General features: G+C 64.2%; 1 protein-coding gene across 3 annotated transcripts in view; it reads right to left on the bottom strand.

Moving 5' to 3' along the window:
- DLGAP3 (DLG associated protein 3) overlaps positions 1-20594 on the bottom strand; it is a 27985-nt gene extending 7391 nt beyond the window's left edge. For 2 of the 3 annotated variants that reach the window (XM_057383514.1, XM_057383517.1), the window contains exons 1-4: positions 15211-15395; positions 4807-4889; positions 1159-2236; positions 37-239 (exon numbers count right to left, since the gene is read on the bottom strand). In XM_057383514.1, coding sequence (XP_057239497.1) covers positions 37-239; positions 1159-2181 — 1226 coding nt within the window. In that variant the 5' untranslated portion in view covers positions 2182-2236; positions 4807-4889; positions 15211-15395. Of the gene's footprint in view, positions 1-36; positions 240-1158; positions 2237-4806; positions 4890-15210; positions 15396-20468 lie in introns of those variants that run through there. The other variant, XM_057383516.1, reaches the window with a different exon arrangement.
- Positions 20595-22758: the final 2164 nt, after the last annotated feature.

Below are 22758 nucleotides of genomic sequence, written 5' to 3'. Positions count from 1 at the left end.
AGTGCTGGGACGGGGCCGGCAGGCAGCAGCCCTTACTTGGTCCTGGCCTGGTCGGCGCTGGAGGAGCGGCGGTAGCTGTCTCGCCGCGTGGCTGCCCTGGGCAGCACTTTGGAGCTGATGTCCGAGTCGGCGCTGTCCTCGTCGCCCATGGCCTTGATGTAGCTGCCRCTGCGCATCCGCCGGCACGGGATCTCCCCGTCCTTGCCCGCCGGGTACCCGCTCCACTCGTCCTGTGGCACCTGCAGCAGGAGGCAAGCGTGGGAGGACGCGGTGGCCGGGATCCCACAGGTGGGATGCGGGGCCGAGCCATGCGCCAGCCCAAACCCAGCACGTGTGCCCGGCTCCCCTTCCCTYCCCACGCACCCCAGAGCTGCAGGAACACGCCAGCAGGCTCTGACCCCCTTGGAAAGCCCCAAAATCCAGGAGAGCCCGTCCCTCCTAACAGCCACAGCTCCCCATCCCCACAAGGCGGGGCGGCGCAGCGGCTCCCACCTCGCAGCCCCCCCGGCAGGAGCGTCTGGGCCAAATCCCACCCATGCCAGAGCGGCACCCGCCTGACGTATCGGGCACCAGCCCCGCCACGTGCTGCTGACGCCAGCACCACGGGGCCCTTACAGGGCAGTGTCAGGGGGATGGTGTCCCCCGGGGCCCATGGTGAGGGCGGTGGGGTCGGCACCCTGCCCCGGTGCCCCCGCTGCCGGCAGAGATGGGCCCCGGCCACCCCCACCCCCGGCCAGCACGGCATTGCTGCTCCCTGTCTCCTTCCCCCAGGAAAGGGAGAGAAGAGTTAATTAGCTTTTAATTGGAAGGGGGGTGACCTAGAAGGGAGCCCGGTGATGAGGCGGGCGGTGGCACTCAGCCAGGCACACAGGCAGGATAAAAGCAGCGAGAAGGGAGCGGGCGCAGGGCTGCTGGTGGCCCTGAGCTGACAGAGCTGCTCTGACCCCAAAGCCAGCACAGGGCAGGAGGCAGCAGATGGGCTTCGAGGGGACAGCGGGGACCAGCACAGAACCATGGGAATGGGGCACAGGCTATGGGGACACAGAGCAGAGCTGGAGCATCCCCACAGCACACCAGGCTGCTGGATGGAGGGTCCCAGCCCCAGCTCGCCCCATGGCACGGTGACCCCCAATCCCCTGACCCTTCCCAGCCCCTCACCTGCAGGTACTGGTACGCTCGGTCTTTGGCCTTTGCTTCCTGAAGCATCAAGGTCTTCTCAGTGCCGCCGGCGCTGGGATARGCTTCACGGGCCTGGCTGACGGTCATGGTGTGCCAGGCGCTCCTCTTGAGCGTCTGGCCGTCCAGAGACATGGACATGCCGGCACAAGCCAGGCATTTTCCTTCCCCGCCGCCCTTTAGACTCTTCAAGGTCAAGTCTCTGAAGGCACTTTCGGGAGCGTCCACGCAGTACTGGGTGCCCTGGTCGGCGGCGTGCCGGCCGGACACCATGTAACTGCTGTCGCTGTCCAGGTTGTCGTCGGAGCTCCACCAGCCCAACATCTTGGACCGGTGCCGGGAGTCCACCTTACGGTCCTTGCTCTTGCTGCGCTTGCCGTGGCGGGACTGGTGGTGGTGGTGGTGATGGTGGTGGTGGTGGTGGTGGTAGCCGTCCCCGCGGCCGTCCATCTTGGCGCCGTTGTAGTCCCGCTTGGCCGGCGCTTCCAGGGAGTGGGACTTGGCGAAGAGCTTCTGGACGGAGTGGACGAGGTGGCGGATGCGGCTGGGGCTCTCGCTGCGGGGCTCGGCGCCGCCGGCCCGCGGGTACTGCAGCGTGTGGAAGCCGTCGTGGTGCAGCGGCAGCTGCTTCTCGAACTGGTCCAGCAGCGTGGGGGGCAGGCGGTTGATCTTGCTGGAGGGGTGGGCGGTCGCCATGCATTCGTCGCAGGAGTCGTAGGGCTGCTGCGCGTGGTGCATCCTCGGGAAGGTGCTGCTGGCGCTGGCGGAGGGCGGCTCGCTCAGGGGCCCGCCCGGGCACTCGCTGGCCGCGCCGGGGCTCCGCGCCGGGCAGTAGGGATGCTCCAGGGAACACGGCTCGCTGGGGCTGAGCAGGTACGGCGGCCGGCCCTCGGGGCCGTGCGGGATGTAGTCGGCGGGATGCTCGCAGTTCTCTGGGATGCAGCGGCAGCGGTGGCCGGAGGAGGGCTGTGTCTGGCTACGCTCCCCATGGTAGCCCTTCATCATCTCAGCACCCACCCCATAGCCTCGGCATCTTGCAGGGATGTCCCTGCGRCCTCATCTGTGGGGACAAGGACAGGCACAGCGTCAAGCTCCCCTCCRCACCTCACCACCAGCAGAACATCGAGGCTACCCCACAGGAACYGGCCGAGAAGGCTGGGAAGCTTCCGGAGCAGGATTAAACCCTGGGTGAGGCCCTGCACAGAGCCAGAATCCTGGCTCGCCATGTGGCAACAGGAGCACAGTGCCCGGGCTGGGCACCAGGGGTCAGCCCCAGCTCGGGTGCTCGGAGGGGGCAGCGCGAAGGAGAAGGTGCTGCCGGCAGCGATGCAGGCAGCAGGGCCTGCAGACGGCGAGGGAGGACACGCTGCCATCAGCAGATCCTTGTTTTCTCCTCCAACACCAAATATTGTGAAGTGTTTCTCCATTAGAAAGCGGCTCTGGCTGGGTTTTTCAGCCGCTGMGATTCGCAGCGCCGCTAATGAGCTGCCGCGGGGCTCGGGGGGGCCGCGCTCTGGCTTCTCCATCCAGCCCCGTGTGGAGCTGTGGATGGAGACCCATGACCCGGGATCCTCCTGCCCTGCCGGCCCTTTGGACGGGGAGCCAGGAGCAGAGGTGGCTGTGCTTCGAGAGGGGCAGCCGCGACGGCACCGAGCCAGGCTGGGAGCCCTGTCAGCCGCCGGAGCCGCCTGCACCCATGGAGGTTTGTGTGCCTGACGGYCCCTCAAAGACTCTGTCTTTGGTGTGACTGTAAATGAGGAAATTAGGTATTCTCCGGAGTATCTCGGCTAATTAACAGGCATCGTTAACGTTCCTGTTATCATATTTGGGCAGGGTGCTGCGGACAGCGCATCTCCGAGACGGGCTGCAGGAAAAGGTGACCGTGGGACGTTCCCTGCGGCACGTGGGGATTGGAACACGGACACTGGAAACGAGGGACACTGGGAGGGCCAGGGCTGTGTGGGAGGGGGTTGTGTCCCCGACGGGAGGTGAGAGCACCTGGGGGTCCCTAAGGGATGTGGGGGTGGGCAGCAGTGGTATTTTGGCCCTGGGAGCACGTCTGCCCTAAGTCAYCATCTTTTCTCCCAGCTTCGAGGCTGGATGGCTCCGTCCCGCTCTGCTCCCCACCCTCACATCCCGCTCCTGCTCTAACAAGGCTCCCTAATTGCTGCGTCTCAACCTGAACGGAAGGATGCTGCAGCTGGCACGGGAGATGCCTCTCCCCTCCCGGGAGAGCTGCTGCGAGGAGCAGGAGAAGCAGCAGCGTGGGATGGAGCAGCCTCCCTGCGCTGGGATCCAGCGGCAGGATGGAAGGACGGACAGACAGACAGGCTCCCAGCCCAGCTCTGCCTCCCGGGCTGAGCTATCATCTCCTGCTCGGGGAGGGAAGCTCTCAGCTGATCCAAATATTGCTGCCGCGGCGGCGAGAAGGAGTCAAAATATCTGCGGAGCCCGTCAGCAYGAGCCCGCCGGGCTTTTGTGTTCGGCAGGTGCAGGAATTCAACAAAGCCGGAACCGCCGGCGAGGCAGCGCCGCAGCTCCCCCGCACCTGCGGAGCGCTGGCGGCGGGTGGGGCCGTGCCGTGCCGTGCTGAGCGATCTCAGCTCAGAAAAGCGACACAGGTCCTGCCCAGGGACCAGCCGTGCTCCCTGAGGGCAATCTGGGGATGCTGAAGGGGTTGGGAGTGATCCTGCGGGGCTCAGAACAGGCAGCGCAGCTCGGGATCCGTGCAGAGGATGGGAGAAGGGCTGAKCACGCTCCTCTCCCCTGTTTCGGGAGGGCAGTGTGGGCAGGAGGATGGCACAGGGGGTTGGTACAGCCRGCCAGAGCGCGGCTCACGGGCAGATGGCCGAGAGCTGGAGCCGTGTCTCCCTGAAGCCCAATCCACTGCGCAGCCCTCGGGACGGAAAGATTTGTGCCACCGAAGCGCAGAYTCGAGTCAGGGGGGAAAAACCCAGCCCAGCTGAATTTTGTGCCATTTAACACCAGGGTAATTACCACCAGTGGGAACCTACCGCCCACACAATTATGTGCTAGGATAAACTGGAAGAGCATAATTACCATTACAAATAACTCACTCCTTGCCTTTATTGCATCCAGAGCCTGGAGAAACTCCCACCAGCGTCGCCCCACCACCACCTCCCTCTCCCCCTTTCGAGGGTCAGCACGGGGAGGAGAGGGGCTCGTAGTCCCTGGTGCTCCAGGCCATCCTGGAATTCGATTCCTGCTTAATTTCCCGCGGGAGCACTTGGCAGAGGCAGTTGCGCTTCCCAGCAGCTCTCCCATGAGATCCCTGCCTTGGAGGCAGCGCCGTGCCAAGGCCCAGGGCTACAGGGATTCAGGGCAGACCCTCCAGAAGTCTGAGCTTCCCTGGGACCCCAGAATCTTCCCATCTTCCCTCCAGCACCAGGAACACCAGTGGGGAGGTGAAAGCACCTGAAAACCCCACCGCGATATCTGGGTCTAGCAAACCGCCCCGGTGCGGGGCAAGGATGGCTTTTCCAACATTTCCAGGTCTGAGCCCAAGAGCTGAGGTTGATGGCACCATACTTGGGGGTTTGTGGCCCCCTGCCCTTCCCCAGCAGCCCCACCATGGCCAGCCCGTGCCGGGGTCCCGTTGGTGGCACTCACCGCCCAGCGCTCAGGGGGATGCTGTCCTCATGGCCCCACCAGCAGCAGCTCCTCCACGCTGGGAATCCCGGGGGCAGCAGGCTCTGGGGGAGGAACAGGAGGGGGATGAAGCCAGAGCAAGGGTGTTCCTCCCCAAAACCRGCCTGACCCACCTCCCTGGGTAATTTTTATCAGCCCAGCCTTCCCTCCTCCCCCGAGGCCGCCCCACAGCAGCGCAGCAACGGGGACGGCTCTGCACGGCCACAGCCACGTGTTTCACCCAGTTTAGCCCCAAAACCAWCCCCAGTCCCATCCTGTTATGCAATTCCCTGCCAGCGGGTGCCAGAACCGGCCCAGCGGCCACCTCGCCATCAAMTTTCATTTGCTCCGGATCCGGCCGCTCGCTCCACAAAGCCTCCTCCCGCCACCCCAGCCTTCCAGCATCACCAAAGGGACATTTTTTTTTCCATCTTCCAGCCCGGGAGAGGTGCGAGCCAGGCCCGTTCTGCTCTGCAAATTAATTCGAGGTTCTGCCAGCTTGGGTCCTGCTGGGGACCTTTATGGCTTGGGATGAAAGCAGGAGAGAACAAACACGCAGCGTGAGCGCCCGGCACTGCGCGCGAGCTGAAGCCGGGGGAAAAAAAAATAAAATAAAGTGGTTTTCCCACTTAGGGGCTGAGCAAATTTGATCTACGGTCGTCGGAAGAAAATAAATATGGAATACCGCCAGGTCGTTTCCACCGCGCTTTTAATCTATTTACTCTCTCCCAACTCATTGTAAGGGAGGAGGATTGTGGAAAGCAAACATTTTATTTTATTACTAATTGCCCTGTTATTTTATGAGGCTGAATTAGTAAAATTTACTCAGCCTGAAGGAAAAAAGAATGAGTGGCTTAGTAAGGGATCACCTAATTTAGCACAGAAAGTGGAAAGGGAAAGGGGAAAGGTGATGAAAGGAAAGGAGGAAAAGAAGAAGAAGGGGAGAGAGAAAAAGGGGAAGGAGAAAAAGAAAAAGGGACAGAGGGAAACGGAAAGAGGAAAGCAGTGTGAGCAGGATGCAAAGATCACAGAAAATGCACTGGCTGTAACCAGGAAATCAAAAGCAATTACTGTTAATAAAAGAAAGCAGAGCAGCTGCAGGCAGCCACTGCCTGCAGAGGGCTGCGAGGGGCAGGATCCAGCCGGGCACCGCTGGAAAAAAAAGGGATGAGGCAAGATTTTTAAAAARTCATGAAAGATGAACACGAGCTGAGGAATTGCAAATGTGAGTGGAGAAGGAAGTGTTCACCGAGGCCGCTGAGAAGGGTCAGCAGCACGGCCGGCTGGGACCCCGACATAACTGGGGGCTCTGGCACCCCGACATAACTGGGGGGCTGTGGAACCCCGACATAACTGGGGGGCTGTGGAACCCCGACAGAACTGGGGGGCTGTGGCTCCCCGAGGCTGAGGGCATCTCCCCTGGCTCAGCCTTGCCCTGGCACATCCCTTCTTGCCGAGCACGGGCGCTTTCCAGGCACCAAACCCAAATCCAGGGTGCCCCAGGGCTCCAGCCCGGCGCGGCCGCCCTGCTCCGCACGCCGAGAGGCTGAGGACAGGCMGTTCAACGGGCCGGGCACGTTATTAAGCACATGATTAATTTTGGCACCAGCCCCAGCTGCCTGACAGCTCCTTCTCCGGGCTGGGAGAGCGAGCGCGAGAGGTGCTGCCTCTGCTGATGCAGCGGTTGGTGGGATGAAAAATCCTGCAATGCAGCACTGCTTCTTAATGAGCCATTTGTCTTTGAGTCTTCTTCACTCATTACCATGCCGGGAGAGGGATGGGAGTTGCCCCCACGTCCCCATCTGAGCAATTACTCCTGGAGCAGAGCGAGGAAATACGGCCACGACGCGCCCAGCTGCCAGGGATCCCGGCACGGCCGCCAGCGCTGGGACTCCCCAGCACAGCAGCGGTGRCTCTGGCTGCTGCCACCACGGGGGGACAGGAACGCCCTCCGTGCACGGCACACACAGCCCAGGACCACCCACGCCAGCCCCAGGCATGATTCTCTGGGGGCAAGAGCCGTGCTGCTGTGCCAGATGTGCAAGAGAGCTGGAGCATCCTGGAGCTGCCAAGGCAGAGCCGGCGGAGAAAGGAGATGGGGATTCCAACCCTGCAAACACAGATCTTGGTGGAAGAGCCACATCTTCTTCCTTTAGGATGGGGAGGGCTGGCTCCTGGCAGCCCGATTCCAGGAATTTGGCTGAGAAGGATAAAAGCGGCTTGGGGAATGGGCCATGGCAGCATCCCTGAGGATGGGGAGGGAGGGCTGAGGAAGGGCTGGCAGCGGGGAGAAGCCCCATGGCACAGGCACCTCCATCCCCTCAGCCCCGCAGCGATGCTCATCCCACTCACAGGAGCCAGGACATGGCACACGGGGCAGCGACTGCCAGAGGTGACACCCCATGGTCAGAACAGCAGCAGACCGGGGTGACAGACCATCCTGAAGGCACCCGCGGGCCAGGCAGAGCTGCGGGGACCCCAGCCCTCGCCAGCTGGCACAGGATTCACGGGCGCTGCGCCGCACGGATGAGCACCCATCAGCGGTGATGCCCACGGACAGCTCCCCTCCCACGGACACGCTCGACATCTGCCCGCACTGCCCGGGGCCAGCGGCAGCCGGCACGCTGCTCCGGTGTCCTCCGGGGCTCGTGGGGATGGGGGACATGCAGGTGACACCAGGGAGAGACCCCAGCCTGACGCTCACCTGCAGCAAAGGGAAGGGACGGGCAGGGACATGCCCTGCGCTGTGCTTGCCCTGGGGGCTCTGATCGCGTTCCCATCTCACTCCAGCGCCCAGCAGAGCCCTGGGTGGATGGTGGGCTTCAGCATCCCTCAGGAGTCAGACCTGCCTGTGCCAGGGTCACTGGGGGCCACAGCAGCCTCCTCAAACCCTGCAGCTGTGCCCTGGGGTCCCAGCTGGCAGCGGTGTTGGATGAACCCCATTTTTGGATGAACCCCATTTCCCCATCACGCCCCTTTTCCCTCCCACCCTCATGGAGCCACCAGACGGGCCATGCTGCCGAGGCTCAAAGAGCCACTTACCTCCCCGGCCGTGGCGTGTAATGACATAAGCCAGGGATCACTCCAAAGCCTCTTTGGGGCAGCACAGCCTTAGCACTGAGGTGGCAGCAGCGACAATCCCTGGCCGTGCCCTGGCCATTCCCTCCCAGCCCCGGGCAGGCTGGCACTTCCATCCTGCTCTGCTCCTGGCAGATGCTTGGCTCAGCCTCTCACCTGTCGCCAGCGCTGCTCCTCGTCCTGCTTTCCCCGGCACGAGACTCTCTCCACTCCCACCCCAAATCACACCCATCCCAACCGGTTCCCTKCACAGCACCGTCCCCTCCCACGGCTCTTCCCGCAGCGGAGCCGCGGGGCTCGGGGTTTCCAGGAACTGGGAGGCAGCAGAGCCTTCGGTCCCTGTGCCAGCAGGGATGCTCCGGGCCATCCCGTCCCATTCCCAGGCTGCATCCCTCGGGGCCAGGGCTGGGATGAGCACAGCGAGCCCGAGGCGTGGCACAGCCCTGCTCGCCAGCAGAGGACCCAAACTGCCGCTTTAATGGATGGGCTTAATTTGCAAAGCTGATGAAAACCTAAATATTTAAATACATAATTCTGCACAATGCTCTTAGCGCGGGGACAGAGCGAGGGGAGGGAGGGGCACGGCTGGCGAGTGAGGACACGGCAGGCTCAGGGGACACTCCTGGTGGCATCACCTGGATCACCTGGGCAGTGGCACCTCCATCACAGTGTGGGGACCAAGCTCACCATTGCCCCTGTAGCTGGCATCACCTGCAGGGTGGGTGCCACGGGGTGCTCTGCTGTTGGCACTGGAGACCTGCTCCACCGCCAGAAGCATCCCAGAGGGAAAAATGGGGAAAAAAAGAGAGCGTGGCCCAAGCTGGGGGGCTGCGAAGGGCAGTGGGATGAGCCCCCGTGGAGATTACACCACCGATAYTCCTGCTACAACAGCTTAGAGATAAAAGAGATTTGCGGGATTTACCAGCAATACAAATTGAATATTTAATTTTAGCTGCAGGGGAGGAGCGGGGGCTCATCCCGGGGGTGCACAGAGGTGTGCAGGTGGTGGGGCTGGAGTGGTGCTTACAGCTCTTGGGAGAAAACTGATGTGAGGGCTGTCCCCATGAGCCAGAGGGGATCGGCAGTGTCCCACCAGTGGGACCGGGCACACAACCTGCCCCTAATCCCACCCGCTGCTCGCCGGCTGCCAACAGCACGGCACAGCCTCTGCCAGCACGTGGGAGCTCCTGCGGGATCGTCCTTGGATGAACCACGTGCGTGGGCCCAGCTCCAGGGATGCTCTGGGGGTGCTCAGGAGGGGCCCTGACCCCACACACGGCCCTGACCCGAGGCGTGGCTGCTTCTCCGGGCTCCCCTCTGCGCTGACCAGGATGTGCCAACGAGGCTGTTCCTGGGCGAGGATCTCCCTGGATGAGGCCGTTTGCCAGCCACGGCATGGGCTGTGCAGGGAGTGGGGCTGGAGGCTGCAGGGAGGGGCACAGAGCCGAGCATCGTCTGGGGTGGGGTGGAAAAACCCCCAAGGGGACCCAGCCATCCCCTACAAAGCCACAGCAGAGGCAGGGACAGGCAGGAACAGCCCCTGCCAGCTGTGGGAATGCGGCTGCTGCTGTCCCCAAGCCCAGCACGGGGTCCCCACGGTGCCCCCCAGGCAGTGCCCGTCCCGGCTCCCCTCTCCACGGCCGGTGTGCCGCGCTGGCACGGGTGCCAGTGTGGGGCGGGCTGGGGGAGGACGGCACAAGATGAATGAGGGAGTCGGGAGGCTAATGGCATTGTCTGGAAAGTAGGTCGTGTGCTGAGCAAAAAGATATTTATATCAAAGCTCGTTCCCCCGCAGAAGCTCCCGAGCCGGGTGCAGGCAGCACCACGAGCCCGTGGCCGCTGCTCCGCACCCCCGTGGCACCCGCATGGCACCCTCGTGGCATTCCGCACCCCCACGCASCCCCTGCCCGGCCCCACGGCCAGCTCTGCCACCCTGGGCACCCGGGGTGCAGTGCCGGAGGTGAGGTCATCCCAATGGAACAGGAGCCACGGCAGATCTTTTGTGCCTTTTGCTGACCTGGCTGCAGGCGCCGGGCGCTGGATGGCACTGGGTTATTTTTATTTTAATGCACACTTTGCCAAGGTGTGACACTGCCCTGGGCACTCCCCACATGGGCGCAGTCAGCCCAGGATGGCCACAACGGGTCCTGCCCAGCCCTCTCCTGGCACCCAGCTCTGGCCACGCTCCTCACATCCCGCATCACCCCTGCGTGAGCTCGGGCCAGGTCTCAGCCTTGTAGCAAATCTCAATCACCTCCTTTCCTGCTGGGAGGAGACCTGTGCTCCAGGATCCCTCCCTCACATCTCCAACCTTCCCAGGAAAGCCCAGAAATCATCGCAGTGAGCCCAGACAGAGCCAAGAGGGTTTTTTTTTCCCCCTCGGGCCACGCTGCCCCAGTGGCTGTGGGCATGACCCAGCCCGGCTCTCCTGTCCCTGTCCCTGTCCCCATCCCACACCTGGCAGCTCCGGCACGGGAGCAGGTTCATTTCCCATAATAGCTGCGTCGGCTGAATTTACAGCCTCGCTCCGAGTTATTAATAATAATGGCCTCACTCTTAAGTAGGGCTTTTCATCTGCCTCAGAGCCCTTTCCARAGGACGTCTGCAGCATTATCACCATTTTATTCTCGTTTCAGTGGGCACCACGAGTGAGATGGAGAAGGGGCAGCTGATCCGTGATGCGGAGCGCACGGACCCGAGGGGATCCCGGCCGTGGAGCCCCCAGGGAAGGCTGAAATGCCGAGGGCCTGTCGGGATGCAGCCACGGCGCCGGCGGTGATTTACACCGGCAGCGAGCCCGGGCCCTGCCGCACGGATAAATCCACTTCAGGCAGCAATAAAACCAGCGTCACCACATCGGTAATCCGCAGCGCTCCCACCGCCGTGAGAAATCCAGGGGCAACGCACATGTGCCGATAAATCCCGGGCTCGTCTCATAGCGGGGAGGTCCCTGGGGTGGAAATCCCTGCTGGAGCCGCGGCCGGAGGGGTGGGAGCAGCCAGGATCTCGGGGAAATGGCAGCGAGGGAGACCCTGGGGATGGATCCGGCCCGTGGGACTCACAGCGGCCACGTGGCACCGGGGACATCCCCAAAACGCCCCCCGCGTGTCCCCCCGCTCGATGCCCACCCATCCCGGGCGGCTCCGGTGTCTCCCCGCCGTTCGCCGCAGCGGGGCTCGATGGGCAGATTTATTCCCCTGTAAGGGGAGCTTTGATCTGAAGTTATTTTTTGTTTACTAGCAACAAGGTATTGTAAATACATCTTTGCCGATAATTATAGAGTCTGGGCGCACACCTTAATCTCCATAAAATATCAGATGCTACAATTTGCCTGATTTAATGAGATTGGAGGCTGATAAGCCGCTGAGGTAAGCTGTAAACTTGGGGGGGAGGAGGGAAATGATTGCAAATGTGCTAAACCGCCTTCGTCCTCCTCCTCCTGCCGCTGCCACGTGCYCAGCCCGAGAGCGTGTGCCCAGCCCCGTAGCCCCCTGCCCAGCTCCCGGGGTGTGCCCGGGCTGCGCCGCAGCCGCTTCACGCAGGGATGGGCATTTAGGGCAAACAGAGCTTTTTATACAATTTACCTCATTAAAACTCCAAGAGCTGAGCGCGGCACCGGGCTGCGGCCGGGGGCTGTGCCTCGGCACACTCTGTTCCCCGTGGGCCCCGTGCTGTGCCGGGGGGGTGGCAGCACGGCCCCGGTGACAGGACGGGTCCATGTGCCAGCCAAGGTGTGGGGACAGTGTCCCCAAGGGGCACAGGGGCACGGCTGGGATGCACACGTGTCCGTGTGTGTCCATGTGTGTCCATGTATGTCCAGGCATGTCCAGGTGTGTCCTGGCACCATGGCCATGCCAAGGGCAAGCTGGGCTGAGAGGTCCATGCTGGAGGGGGCCACACACCCACAACCATCCTCATCACGTCCCTCCTCAAACAGGGGGRTCTGTGGGGTCCCAGGTGCCCGGGAATGGGGGGTCCCCTCCTGCAGGRATGGGGGGGCCCTGCCTGGAAAGCAGGAGGCTCCTCCCGGTGAGGAGCAGCACCGTTTCCACAGCAACCTTAAAGGCCCACGGCTGCCGCCTCACTAACGGACCGGCTRTGGCATTTCCGGGGGACACTCAGCCCAACCCCCTGCCCAGCACCCTGGCCTCGGACAGCAGCACCCCATCCTCCACCCATCTGCCCCAGTCCAGCTCACCCACAGCCCCCTCCCCGCGCTGACACCCCAAAGGGTGCAGACCCCTGGCACCAAGAGAGACGGGACCCCCCAAACTCCCCCTGTTCCCACCCCAATACCGTGAGGAGCCGCTGGTGACCTACAAATGTCAGGCTGATGGGTTAATTAATTTCTCTCTTCCTCGAGCCGTTATCAGATGGAATCAGACGTCACCTGAGACTGTTAATTGGGCTAATTATTCCAGTTTCAGATTTTAAATAATTAGTTACTGTTGACTCCAGCCTGACTTCCGCAGTTTTCTAAAAAAGGTCAGATGGTTCCTGGATCCCAAAACCCAAGAGATGGGGTGGAGGGGCTGCAGCAGAGACCAAGCAAGGCGAGACCCCTGTGTTGGTGGGGACACTGGGGACAGTGTGGTTGCCACCAGTGCCAGGTGCTCACGCTGGAGCWGGCAGGAGAGGGACATCCTCTGCCTCAGTGGGAAACCAGGAGAGGGAAGGGGGTATGGAAGACCAGGGTGAAGAGCGGGGTGGGAGGGAGGAAGGGCTACCCCAGAATGGTGACAGCTGCCTCARGCTGAGCTCCCTGTCCCAGCCGAATCACAGGAACCCCTAGAGCCGTGCCCGGGTCCCAGCAGCTCCCCCATCCCTCCTGGTTCCACTCCCCAGGGATGAAATCAAGCTTTTCAGCAATGGTCATTTTCCCMCAGGGTTTCCCAGCACCAAGGCACACTCCGGACACTGGGCAGTGGGTACACGAGCAGCACCTGTCCTGCAAAGGGTGTTGGTGGACAAAACAATCCCTGGTGCCCAAGGGCTCCCCGCAGGGACAACCTGTCACCTGCTCAGGGCATTGCAGAGAGGGACACGCTGGGCAGAGGGACAAGCAGAACCAGCTCATCCCCAGGCTCATTCCCTCAGGAACACCACGCTTTCTCCCAGCCTCATCCCTGCTATTAATAGCCTTCACTAGCCTCCTCGGGAGCCATTTGCATATTTGATTGCAACTCCGGGGCGGGGCAGGGCCCTTCAATCAGCCGCTCCCGCAGTCTCATTTGCATGGGTTGACATTTTGTTCTGGGAGCAGTGACACCGGCACTGCGGTTGGGGACACGGTTCCTGGGGGCCGAGGTGAGCACAGTGTCCCCAGCCAGCAGCGCTGCCCCAACATCGGCCAACCTGTGCCTACCCAGCAYCAAGCAGGGCCAGCAGCCCCTCCCCGGCTGTCCCAAAGCCACCAGRGAGTGATGGAGCCTCGGTGGCCCACGTCCCCACGTGCCCTGCCCTGCCCTGTCCCGTTCTCCAGCCCGACTCGCGATTCTCCAGCCCGACACCCCGTCCCTGCCCGACCTGCCCGGCGGGACGATCAGAGCGCCCGGTGGAGGGAAGGCTGTGCCCAGCCCGGCGGGCAGGGCGAGGGGTGCCGGGCACACCTGGGGGTGGCAGGGCGTGGGGTGGCAGGAGCAGCCGTGCATGATTTCCCGTCCCACAAGCCCTGTCTGGAGCTGCCGCACATCAAAGGTCAGGAGCCGAACGTGATGTCCCCAAGGAAGCGGGGGGGCCCCGAGCCTCAGGGAACCCGCGGGCACCCCCGGGGGCAGCGAGGGTCGGGACCCGCCGCGGTGCCCGTTCCGTCGCTCGGGATCGCAGCTCGGGGCCGGGGACGCGGAGGGGATCAGCACCGCGGACAGCGCCCGCCGCTGCCACCAGCGCCACCACGGCCAGCGCCACCGCCGCCACCGCGGCCACCACCACGGCAACCACTGCCACCATTGCCACCATGGCCACCACGGCCACCATGGCCACCACTGCCATGGCCAAGGCACCCCCGCCACCATGGCCACCACTATAAATTCCCACCACGATAAACTCCCACCGCGACCACCACTGCCACCGTTACCACCACTGCCGCCACTGCCACCACAGTGTCACCACACCGCCCAACATCCTGTGCCACAGGCGGCCGTCCTGCAGCCCCGCCGCCAGTCCCTCTAGCAGCCCCAGGCCAGGGCTGGGCCAGACAGCGGCAGGAGGAGCCGGGCGGCTCCGGTGCCCGGGGCAGACACAGCCGGGAGCCGTGTCCCAGGACGCCCTCGCTTCCCCCGGGCTCTTGGCATTACTTGGCAGGAAAAAACAAGCCAGGKTGAGGCGTGGGATCAAGCCTCAGGATGACAGAGATAGGAAGAGGGCTCTGCTGCTTCCCTCCCTCCTGCCTCAGTTTCCCCTCCAAGAAAACGCACCGGAGATACAGATTGGTGTCACGGGGAGGAAGGGCAGTGGGGGAAACCACGGAGAGGTACGGAGGGACCCAACTGCCACTGTGACTGTGCCAAGGAGCGAACTGAAGACAGGCAGGGCTCGAAGCACAGATGTCGGCACCGGCTGTGCCGCTCCCCGGCAGCGGGGCCGTCTGGCAGGCAGAGCTGGGGCTCCCCGGCTCCATCCACGGACCGACACACAGACACACAGAGGGGACCCTGTCCCTCGCATCCCCGGGGGTTCAGCCCTGCCCTGCTCCCCACACCCCCAGTGAACAGCCCCCCACCCCAGCGCAGCCCCTCCCCCAACGCACACGGCTCCGGGCTCCGAGCCCCAGCGCACATTCCCAGTGCACACACAGCCCCCAGTGCACACACAGCCCCCAGTGCACACACAGCCCCCAGCCCCAGCACACACTCCCAGTGCACACACAGCCCCCAGCCCCACCCCTAGAGCACACACAGCCCCCAGCCCCAGGACACCCCCACAACGCGCACAGCTCCCGGCCCAGCAGACACAGCCCCCAGCCCAGTTCCGTGGGGAACGGCAGCAGAGACCTCGGGGCTGGGATCTCCCCATCCCGGTCGRGCGAGCTTCCCGGCTGTGCCGAGGCAGGTCTGAGCGAGGGCTGGCGGGGAGCCACAGGCTGCACATCGAGGAGAGAACGTGGCTGCCAGGGAGGAGGACTCGGCCATGAAAGGGTTAGGRCTGTGGGCTGCCTGGGGGCTCCCGCTCTGCCCGGCCCGGGGGGGGCTCGCTGAGCTGTCACCTCTGGGCTCAAAAGCAGGGATCTCCCAGGATTGGGGCTCTGCAAGGCACGGAGCCCCTACAAAGAGCCAGGCCCTCTTTCCTCCCACCCACCACCCCACTCACCCGCCGCCGCTGCTAAGCCATGAAGTTGCCGGCCTGGGCTCGGCAGGAGCCGGAGGATGGCCGCGGCACGGCGGCTGGATTCCCTCTGATCCTCCAAATTCCCTGCGGGCTGCCCATGCCGCGGCCAGGCCGCGCAGCGAGGCCGGAGGCGTCCCCGGGGTCACGGCCACCCACGGCAGCGCGGCGGCGGCCACGCTCCGGGTGCCGACACCGGCACCGGCACCTTCCAGCCGGCGAGAGGCGGTGGCGGAGCCGTCGCCCCCGCGCGCTGGGGACACACCCACGCGCGCTCCCCGGCGCGCTCGGCCACCCCCGCGCACCGACACGCACCCCCGGCAAGGGGCTGCCCACGCCGGCAGCGCCGCTCGCCCACGCAGCGCCCCGCTCGGACAGACGGACATGCAGCCCCGCATGGACAGATGGACACGCAGCCCAGCACGGACAGACGGACACGCAGCCCCGCACGCACAGATGGACACGCAGCCCCATACGCCGACCGATGGACGGACACCCGGCCCCGCTTGGACAGATGGACGCGCAGCCCCGCACACTGACAGACGGACGGACACCCAGCCCCGCATGTCCAGACGGACGTGCAGCCCCGCACACCGACCGATGGATGGATACCCGGCCCCGCATATCCACATGGACACCCGGCCCCGCACGGACAGATGGACACGCAGCCCAGCACACCGACCGATGGATGGATACCCGGCCCCGCACGGACAGATGGACACACAGCCCCGCACACTGGCGGACGTACGGACACCTGGCCCCTCGTGTACAGATGGACACACAGCCCCATACACTGATGGATGGACAGACACTCGGCCCCGCACGCCCGGACAGACACAGCCGCTCCACGTCGCTGTGTCCCCGTGCATCGGGACGGTCACACGGCCACGTGCACCCGGCTGCTCCCACAGACACCCCCCTGCTGCTCCCACCTGCAGCGTCCCACGCGTCCCCCACCCACTCATTCCTCTGCACCTCACAGGCATCACCTGAGTGCCATCCTCGCCTCACCAGCTCCCCGTGCTGGCATTCACTGTAGTTCCCTTACYGTGGGGCTGTCCCCAGTGTCCCCCCACCCAGAGAGGGCCTAAGGGAGCCTGAGGCGGATGGGTGCCATGACATAAAACATGAAACATGAGGCCACCCCTCAGCTCAGCTGCACTGATGGCACCGACCTGGGGTGCATCAACCACCACAGGGTCTCACCCCAAACCTGTGGCTGGGGACACCAATCACAGCAGGGACAGCCACCTCCAAGACACACAGTGTTTCTCCAGCAACAACTGGCTAACCATTCCCAAATGGCCCAGGACCTGCTGTGCCACCACAGCACCTGCATCCCTTTGGGAAGATGAGAGGCTCCCCAGAAATGGGACATCAGCAGGTCCTGTCACCGGGACTCGATACCTTCAGCTTTTGTAGTCCTCTCGCTCCAACACAGCACCCCCACACRCCCACTGACAGGCTGTTCTCCCCCTTCCCTCTGCCCACCAAAAACTTCAGCTAATTCCCAGCCCAAACAGCTCCTGATCCTCCTGCAGGAGAGGGCCAGGCAGGCAGTGAGGSCCCATCACCACCCGCTGTCCAGAGCTGCTGATTTAAGGCCAACCAGACTCCTGGTGAAACACTGAGCGCTGGCAACCACGCCGCAAACATCTGCTCTTCCAACGGCATCATGATTCACAGGCTATTAATTGGGGCTTGGCAGCACTGGGAACTGTTTGCATCCCCTGGCTTTGCTCAGAGCCACAACTCGCTGCCGACAAGGTCTAGGTGCCGGAGACAGAGCCAAAGCTGGCAATGCACCGGCCGCAGTGGAGCCGCACCGGGACCGGACACGGGGCACGGTGCCCAGCTCCCGTACCAGCTGCGCAGACACCCGGGAGCGATGCGGGATGGACCCCAGGAAAGCAGCAGCCGCGCTGGTGGTGCTTGGCAGGAGCAGCCCAAGTGGCAGCGCTCGCCAGAGCTGGGTGGCAGCGGGTAGGCTGCCTGCTCTGGCACGGATGGGCTGGTGGGTGCTGCGGGGGCTCTTCAAGTCTCCAAACATCGCTGCTGTGTTTTTGTAGGGTCTCCAGGCTACCTCTGCACAAAACGCCAAGCTGCTCACACCCAGGGGTGCTGACATCCCAGGGAGACACAGAGCAGACCCTGCTCAGGCAGCACCAAAAAAAAAAGGCTGTGGAGAGCCTCCAACAGCAGYCAAGAGGAATCTGAATTCGGAGGCTGATTAGAAACCATGTCATGGCTCCTTCCCGCTCCAGCATTTGGGGAGGAGTGAGCTGGGGGGCGACGTTGGAAAATCTAATTAGGATTGAGGGCAGGTTGCAGAGGCGCTGACATGGGCGCTGTGGGAGCACAGCTGCTTGTGGGAGGGGGACATCAGGTGCTGCAGCACCCCTGGGAATGGGGAAAGTACAAATTAATTCTCCTTAATCCGATGGGCACTTGCTCCGCTGCCACGTGCCGTGGCGGCTGACAGAGAGCAGCCCGGCCACCCCCGAGTGGCTCGGCTCGTGGGCCCGTGGTGGCCAGRCCCTCTCTGTCCCCCTGCCAGTGACACTGTACAGCCCTGGGAATGAGCTGCTGGGCAGGCCAGGGTGAGCAGAATCTGCTCAATCCTGCGTGGTTTGGAGCAGGTGAGCATGGAGTGTGGAGCTGTCTGCCCTCTCCATAGCTCTGCAGGCGTACCCCCCGTGCCGCTCTCCAGYCCTGGCATGGCAGGGACATGGAGACAGCCTGGCACGACCTGGCAGCCACTTTGTCATCCCAGGCTTTAATCCTAGTTTTGGGGATGGCAAAGTGCAGAGGCCAGTCCGAAAGGGCACCGCGCAGGATCTGCAGCACCAGGYACCTCTCTTGGCATCCCCATCCCCAAAACCCGCCATGCCCTGTGCCACCTGCACCACGGGGCTGTCACCTCGCTGCGAGGAGCCACCAGCTCCATCCACCCCGTCCCCAGGGTGTCCCCCAGCTCAGGTCCAGCCGCAGCCCCCGGCCCCCCGCCCGCCCCGCGAGTCCCCCGCTGCTGGCACGTCTCGCCTGCTATTCTTAGCTCTCCAGCGCTGCGCTCTCCCGGCAATGGCACCGTATATTACTATTATTGCTGGCTGCCAACGTCTTGAAGCAGGCAGCCAGGATCGTGATGGGGCTTCCACACCCCTGGTGACCTGTCATTCGGTCCCTGCTGGGCTCTGGTCTTCAACAGGCTATTTCAGGAAAACCAATTTGATGGGCAGAAGGAGCGCAAGCCACACATTCAGCTCCTGCGCTGGATCCAGGCTCCTCCTGCTTGTGCTCAGATCCAGATTTTAGCTTCGCCCATGATGGCAAGAAGGGCCAAGAGTCACCTTTGGCTCCAGATCCAAATTTCTGGCTGGGTGGGATCCAGGGTTTTGGCTCAGCTTGTTGGAGAGATGCGAGCGTCTGCAAAACCTGGATCTGGAGCCCCAGCCCCCACCGCAGCAGCACCACCTGGGCACGGGACCCCAGCACGGGGCCTGATCCTGCCCTTGAGCGTGGGCAGAGCCGGGGAAACACACCCCAGCACAGCCACCAGCCACCCACACAGGCTCTGTATCCCACAGATCCCGGAACGTCTCTGCCTCCGAGCTACCGATGGGGAGGCTGAAGGAAGAGACCCCCAAGGACCCTCAGCCTGAGCTGCCCAACACCTTCCACTCCTCCGGTGCCTTGGGGATAAGAGGCTGGCCCAACAGGAGGGCTGAGGGGGCTGGGGGCTGCTCCTGCAAGCCCACGTGGCACAAGCCTTGGCACTCAGGAGGGAGATTTGGGCACCAAGCTCAGCATCCGGGCTTGGAAGGGGGACACCATGGTTTTGTCACCCTGTTCTCCGCAGCAGGGATGCCTGGAGCTGGTCCTGGTGCCCAGGCTCAGTGGGGTGACAACACCCAGGGCAGCCCCAAATTCAGCTCACACCAACACCTTCCCACGTCAGTGCTCCCATCRCCCCCACAGCCAAGAGGGGCCCCTCCAGGCTCGGATGCTCCACGGTCACTTTGATGGCTATTTTTGCATTCCCAGCCCTGCCGGCGCTGTAATAATGCTTTAAAGGGCTGACATGCTTCTTCCAGCCATGCCCATCTCCCAGTGGCTTCCCCCTGCTCCATCCCTGCACAGAGTCCTCGAGGGCTGGGAGCCAATGGATGCATGCAGGGGGAAAAATGGGAACACAGGGGYGAAAAAYTGAGAGAGACAAAAAATTACATCARTTTCCCAAAGGAGAATCGGCGCTGCTGACCGGATCCTGCTCCGAATTACACCAAGGGAGGCTGCCTGCTCCCAGCCCGGATTCCCTCGGGGACAGCCAACACCCACCAGCAGGGCTCTGTCCCCGCTTCCTGGCCAGGGGAACAGGCAGGGATCGGCCGTGGGCAGCTCTGGACCCCACGAGGGAGCTGACATGCAGGGCTGGATGTCACAGGATGGAGGGGGACCAGCGGTCCCAGCGCCGACTTGCTCCGCAGGTTCGGCACAGGCTGGAGGGACCAGACCGGCTCCTCTAACAAAGCCCAGCCGTCCGGGGGAACGAAGCGGCGGGAGGAGGGAGCGCCCARAGCCGGGGCCCCGAAGCTCCGCTTGCATGCCATGGGTTGGACCATGGCGCCTGGATGGATGCACGGTGACGGGCAGAGCTCGGCACAGCTCCCGGCACCCGGCCGGGCATGGCCCGAGCACCCAGCGCCGCCCCCCCGGCAGGGTGGGGAGGGGGAGCCCACCGGGCTGGGGAAGGGTCTTCAGCCTGCCCCGAGCCCTCCGCAGCGGGAGAACGCAGGATGGATGGCGTCGCCATCCGGTAGAGGCTGGAGGGGCTGCAAGCTGCGCCCYCCTCCCCAAAGCCTCGGGCAGCAGGAGATGGGGATGCCCGCCCGCACCCCTTCTCCCGCACCCACCGGGGAATCCTGGCGGAGCTGAGCACCACGGTACCGGTGAGACGCCCCCRGCCATCCTCCGCCTGCCTCTTGCACCATTTCCCCCGTTCACCCGCTCGGCGGGGCTGCATGGGGCCGCAGGTGACACGTCCCGTTCCCGCGGGGCCGGTTCCGCACGGCTCCGGCGCCCCGTTGGGGACAGCCCCCCTCCCGCACTGAGCACCGCGGACCCCCGGGACCGTTCCCCCACCCCCCCGGTGGGCACCGCGGCCCCCGGGGACCGGCCAGGCCGGCACTGTGCTCTGGGCACGGCGGTACCCCCGGGACCGGGGCCGCCCCCGCCGCTCTTACCCCACTCCCGCCTCCTACATCCTCCGGCGGCTCCCGGGCGGTTCCCCGACGGCCCGGCGCGGCCGCCCCCGGCCCGGCTGCTCCCTGCCCGGCTCGGTTGGGCTCGGCTGGTCCCGGCTCGGCCCGGGCCGGCGCCCCGCGCGTGGGAGCGCGGCGGGCGGCAGCATGCGAGTGGCGGCGGCCCCGCAGTGCAGCGCGGGCGGGCGCGGAGCGGCGGGAGCGGAGCGGGGCCGCCGCGGCGCCGCCAAGACACGGCGGTGGATTTTCCCCGGGAGCCAGAGCGGGCGGCGGCGGCGCAAAATGGCTCCGGTGCGGCTCTGCCGCCGCCTCCCGGCGCCCCGGGACCCCTGGGCGGGGGGAGCGGGGGGGCAGCCGCACGTGGGACCGGGGAGATGCTGCCGGCCGGGCACAAGGGGTGGGCTCTGCCCCGCGGAGAGAGGCTGGCACCGGGATGGATGGTACCCACCCGTGGGCMTCCCCTGAGACACCCTGCGGAGCCGGACTGGCGCCGAGACAAGGGGTASCCACCCGTGGGCACCCCCCTGGGTCACCCCGGGAAGCCGAGGGCACCCCGGGACCTTCACCCACCCTGTCCAGGGCACGCTGCCTGCCAGAGAGGGGACAGAGCACAGGGACGGTCACGGGGTGCTGGGGTAGCCCTGGGGTGCCAAGATAGCCCTGGGATGTCGGGATAGTCCCTGAGCGCCAGAACAGCCACAGGGTGTCAAGATAGCCCTGGGGTGCCAAGTTAGCCCTGGAGTGCCAGAATAGCCCTGGGGTGCCAGGACAGCCCTGGGGTGTCGGGACAGCCCTGGGGTGTCGGGATAGTCCCTGAGTGCCAGAACAGCCACAGGGTGCCAAGATAGCCCTGGAATGCCAGAACAGCCTTGGGGTGCCAAGATAGCCCTGGGGTGCCAAGATAGCCCTGGGGTGCCAAGACAGCCCTCGGGCACCAGGACAGCCCCAGGGTGGGCAGGGTGCAGCCCCTGAAGCCCAGCCTCCTCCCGACAGAGCAGGGGCCACCCGCTGCCGCCTGCCCGTTGAACCCTCACACCACACCCTCTAATTTGATCATAATTATAATAATAGTAATTACAGGGTGCGCGGGCTGCAAGTGCAGGAACAATAAGCTGGGTAACACCCTGCAAGGTGGCGGGAGCAGCACGGTGGCACATGCCCCACGCCGGTGCCAAGCTGAGCCCAGAACACCCTCCACGCCGCGTGGGAGGCCCTGCCCAAACGCGTGGGTGKACATGGCCCAGGCAAGTGCCCTGCGTGTGTTTTTAAGCACCCATTTCCATGTCCCAGTGCCGTGGTTCTTAGCCAGGACAAGTCCCCAGGCTTTCCCACTGAACAGGACACCCTGGCAGAGCCAGAGCCAGAGCCAGATCTGGGGCTGCCCCCAGTCTTGGTGTKCAGAGAGCACCCCAAAAGTCCTGGTGGCCCCGGGAAGGGATCCCCTAACCCAGACCCCACCAGGCCCTGCAGCATCCTGCATTGCCAACAGAGCTGATCTTGCTGCAAGCAGGGAGCAGTGCTCTGCCCCCTCCTTCAGCAGTTATATAAAAGGATTAAAATTTAATATGAACTTCAAAAGGGGAAGAACTGGGTGGTCGAAGGCAGCTGGCCCGGGGCCGGGTGCAGAGCAGAGGCACCTTGGGACATGTCCCAGCTCTGTTGAGCAGCAGCACTGCGGCACATGGAGACACCACCCAGCCCCATCCGTGGGGCCAGAGCAAAGTGTCCAAGCACTGAGGGCAGCACGGGCACCCCACGAGCCCACACTGGCCTTACTGACCCATGTCTGCCCGGGTCACAGTGGTGCACAATTTCCATGGCACATTGGGACCCCATTGTCCAGGGTCAGGCCTTTCCCCGCACCTCCACCTGTCTGCTGGCAGCCAGGCAGCCCTTATTAACACACCATCCACGGGCTTAGCATCACCCACCCACCCTGGTGCCCATTGCCACTCTGCCAGTCCCACGCCAGGGAGCACATGTCCTGCCCAGTGCCTCACGTTTCCGTGGGTCAGAGYGTGCTGGAGAGCAGCCCTGTGCTCGCAGAGCAAGACCCCCAGTTCGGGGGCAGCTGATGCCCCCCTGCTCCCCACCACCCCCAGAAGCAGCGGGRCTGCAGAGCACCCACTCTCCCGCCGGTGCAGCGCCGGGAGCGGGGCTGTGCTGGCAGCAGGAATGAGCCGGTGCTGGGAAAACACCATCTTCCGCCCACACAGCCGCCCACGGCACCGCGCCCGCTCCGCCGCCCCCGCCGCGCCGGGGCTCACGGGGA

This window comes from Malurus melanocephalus, unplaced genomic scaffold (genome assembly GCF_030028575.1).
Source record: "Malurus melanocephalus ecotype Western Australia unplaced genomic scaffold, MMel_1.1 scaffold_638, whole genome shotgun sequence".
NCBI lineage: Eukaryota > Metazoa > Chordata > Aves > Passeriformes > Maluridae > Malurus > Malurus melanocephalus.
The sequence above is the reverse complement of the archived record's forward strand: the minus strand, read 5'-3'. Positions and strand labels throughout refer to the sequence as shown.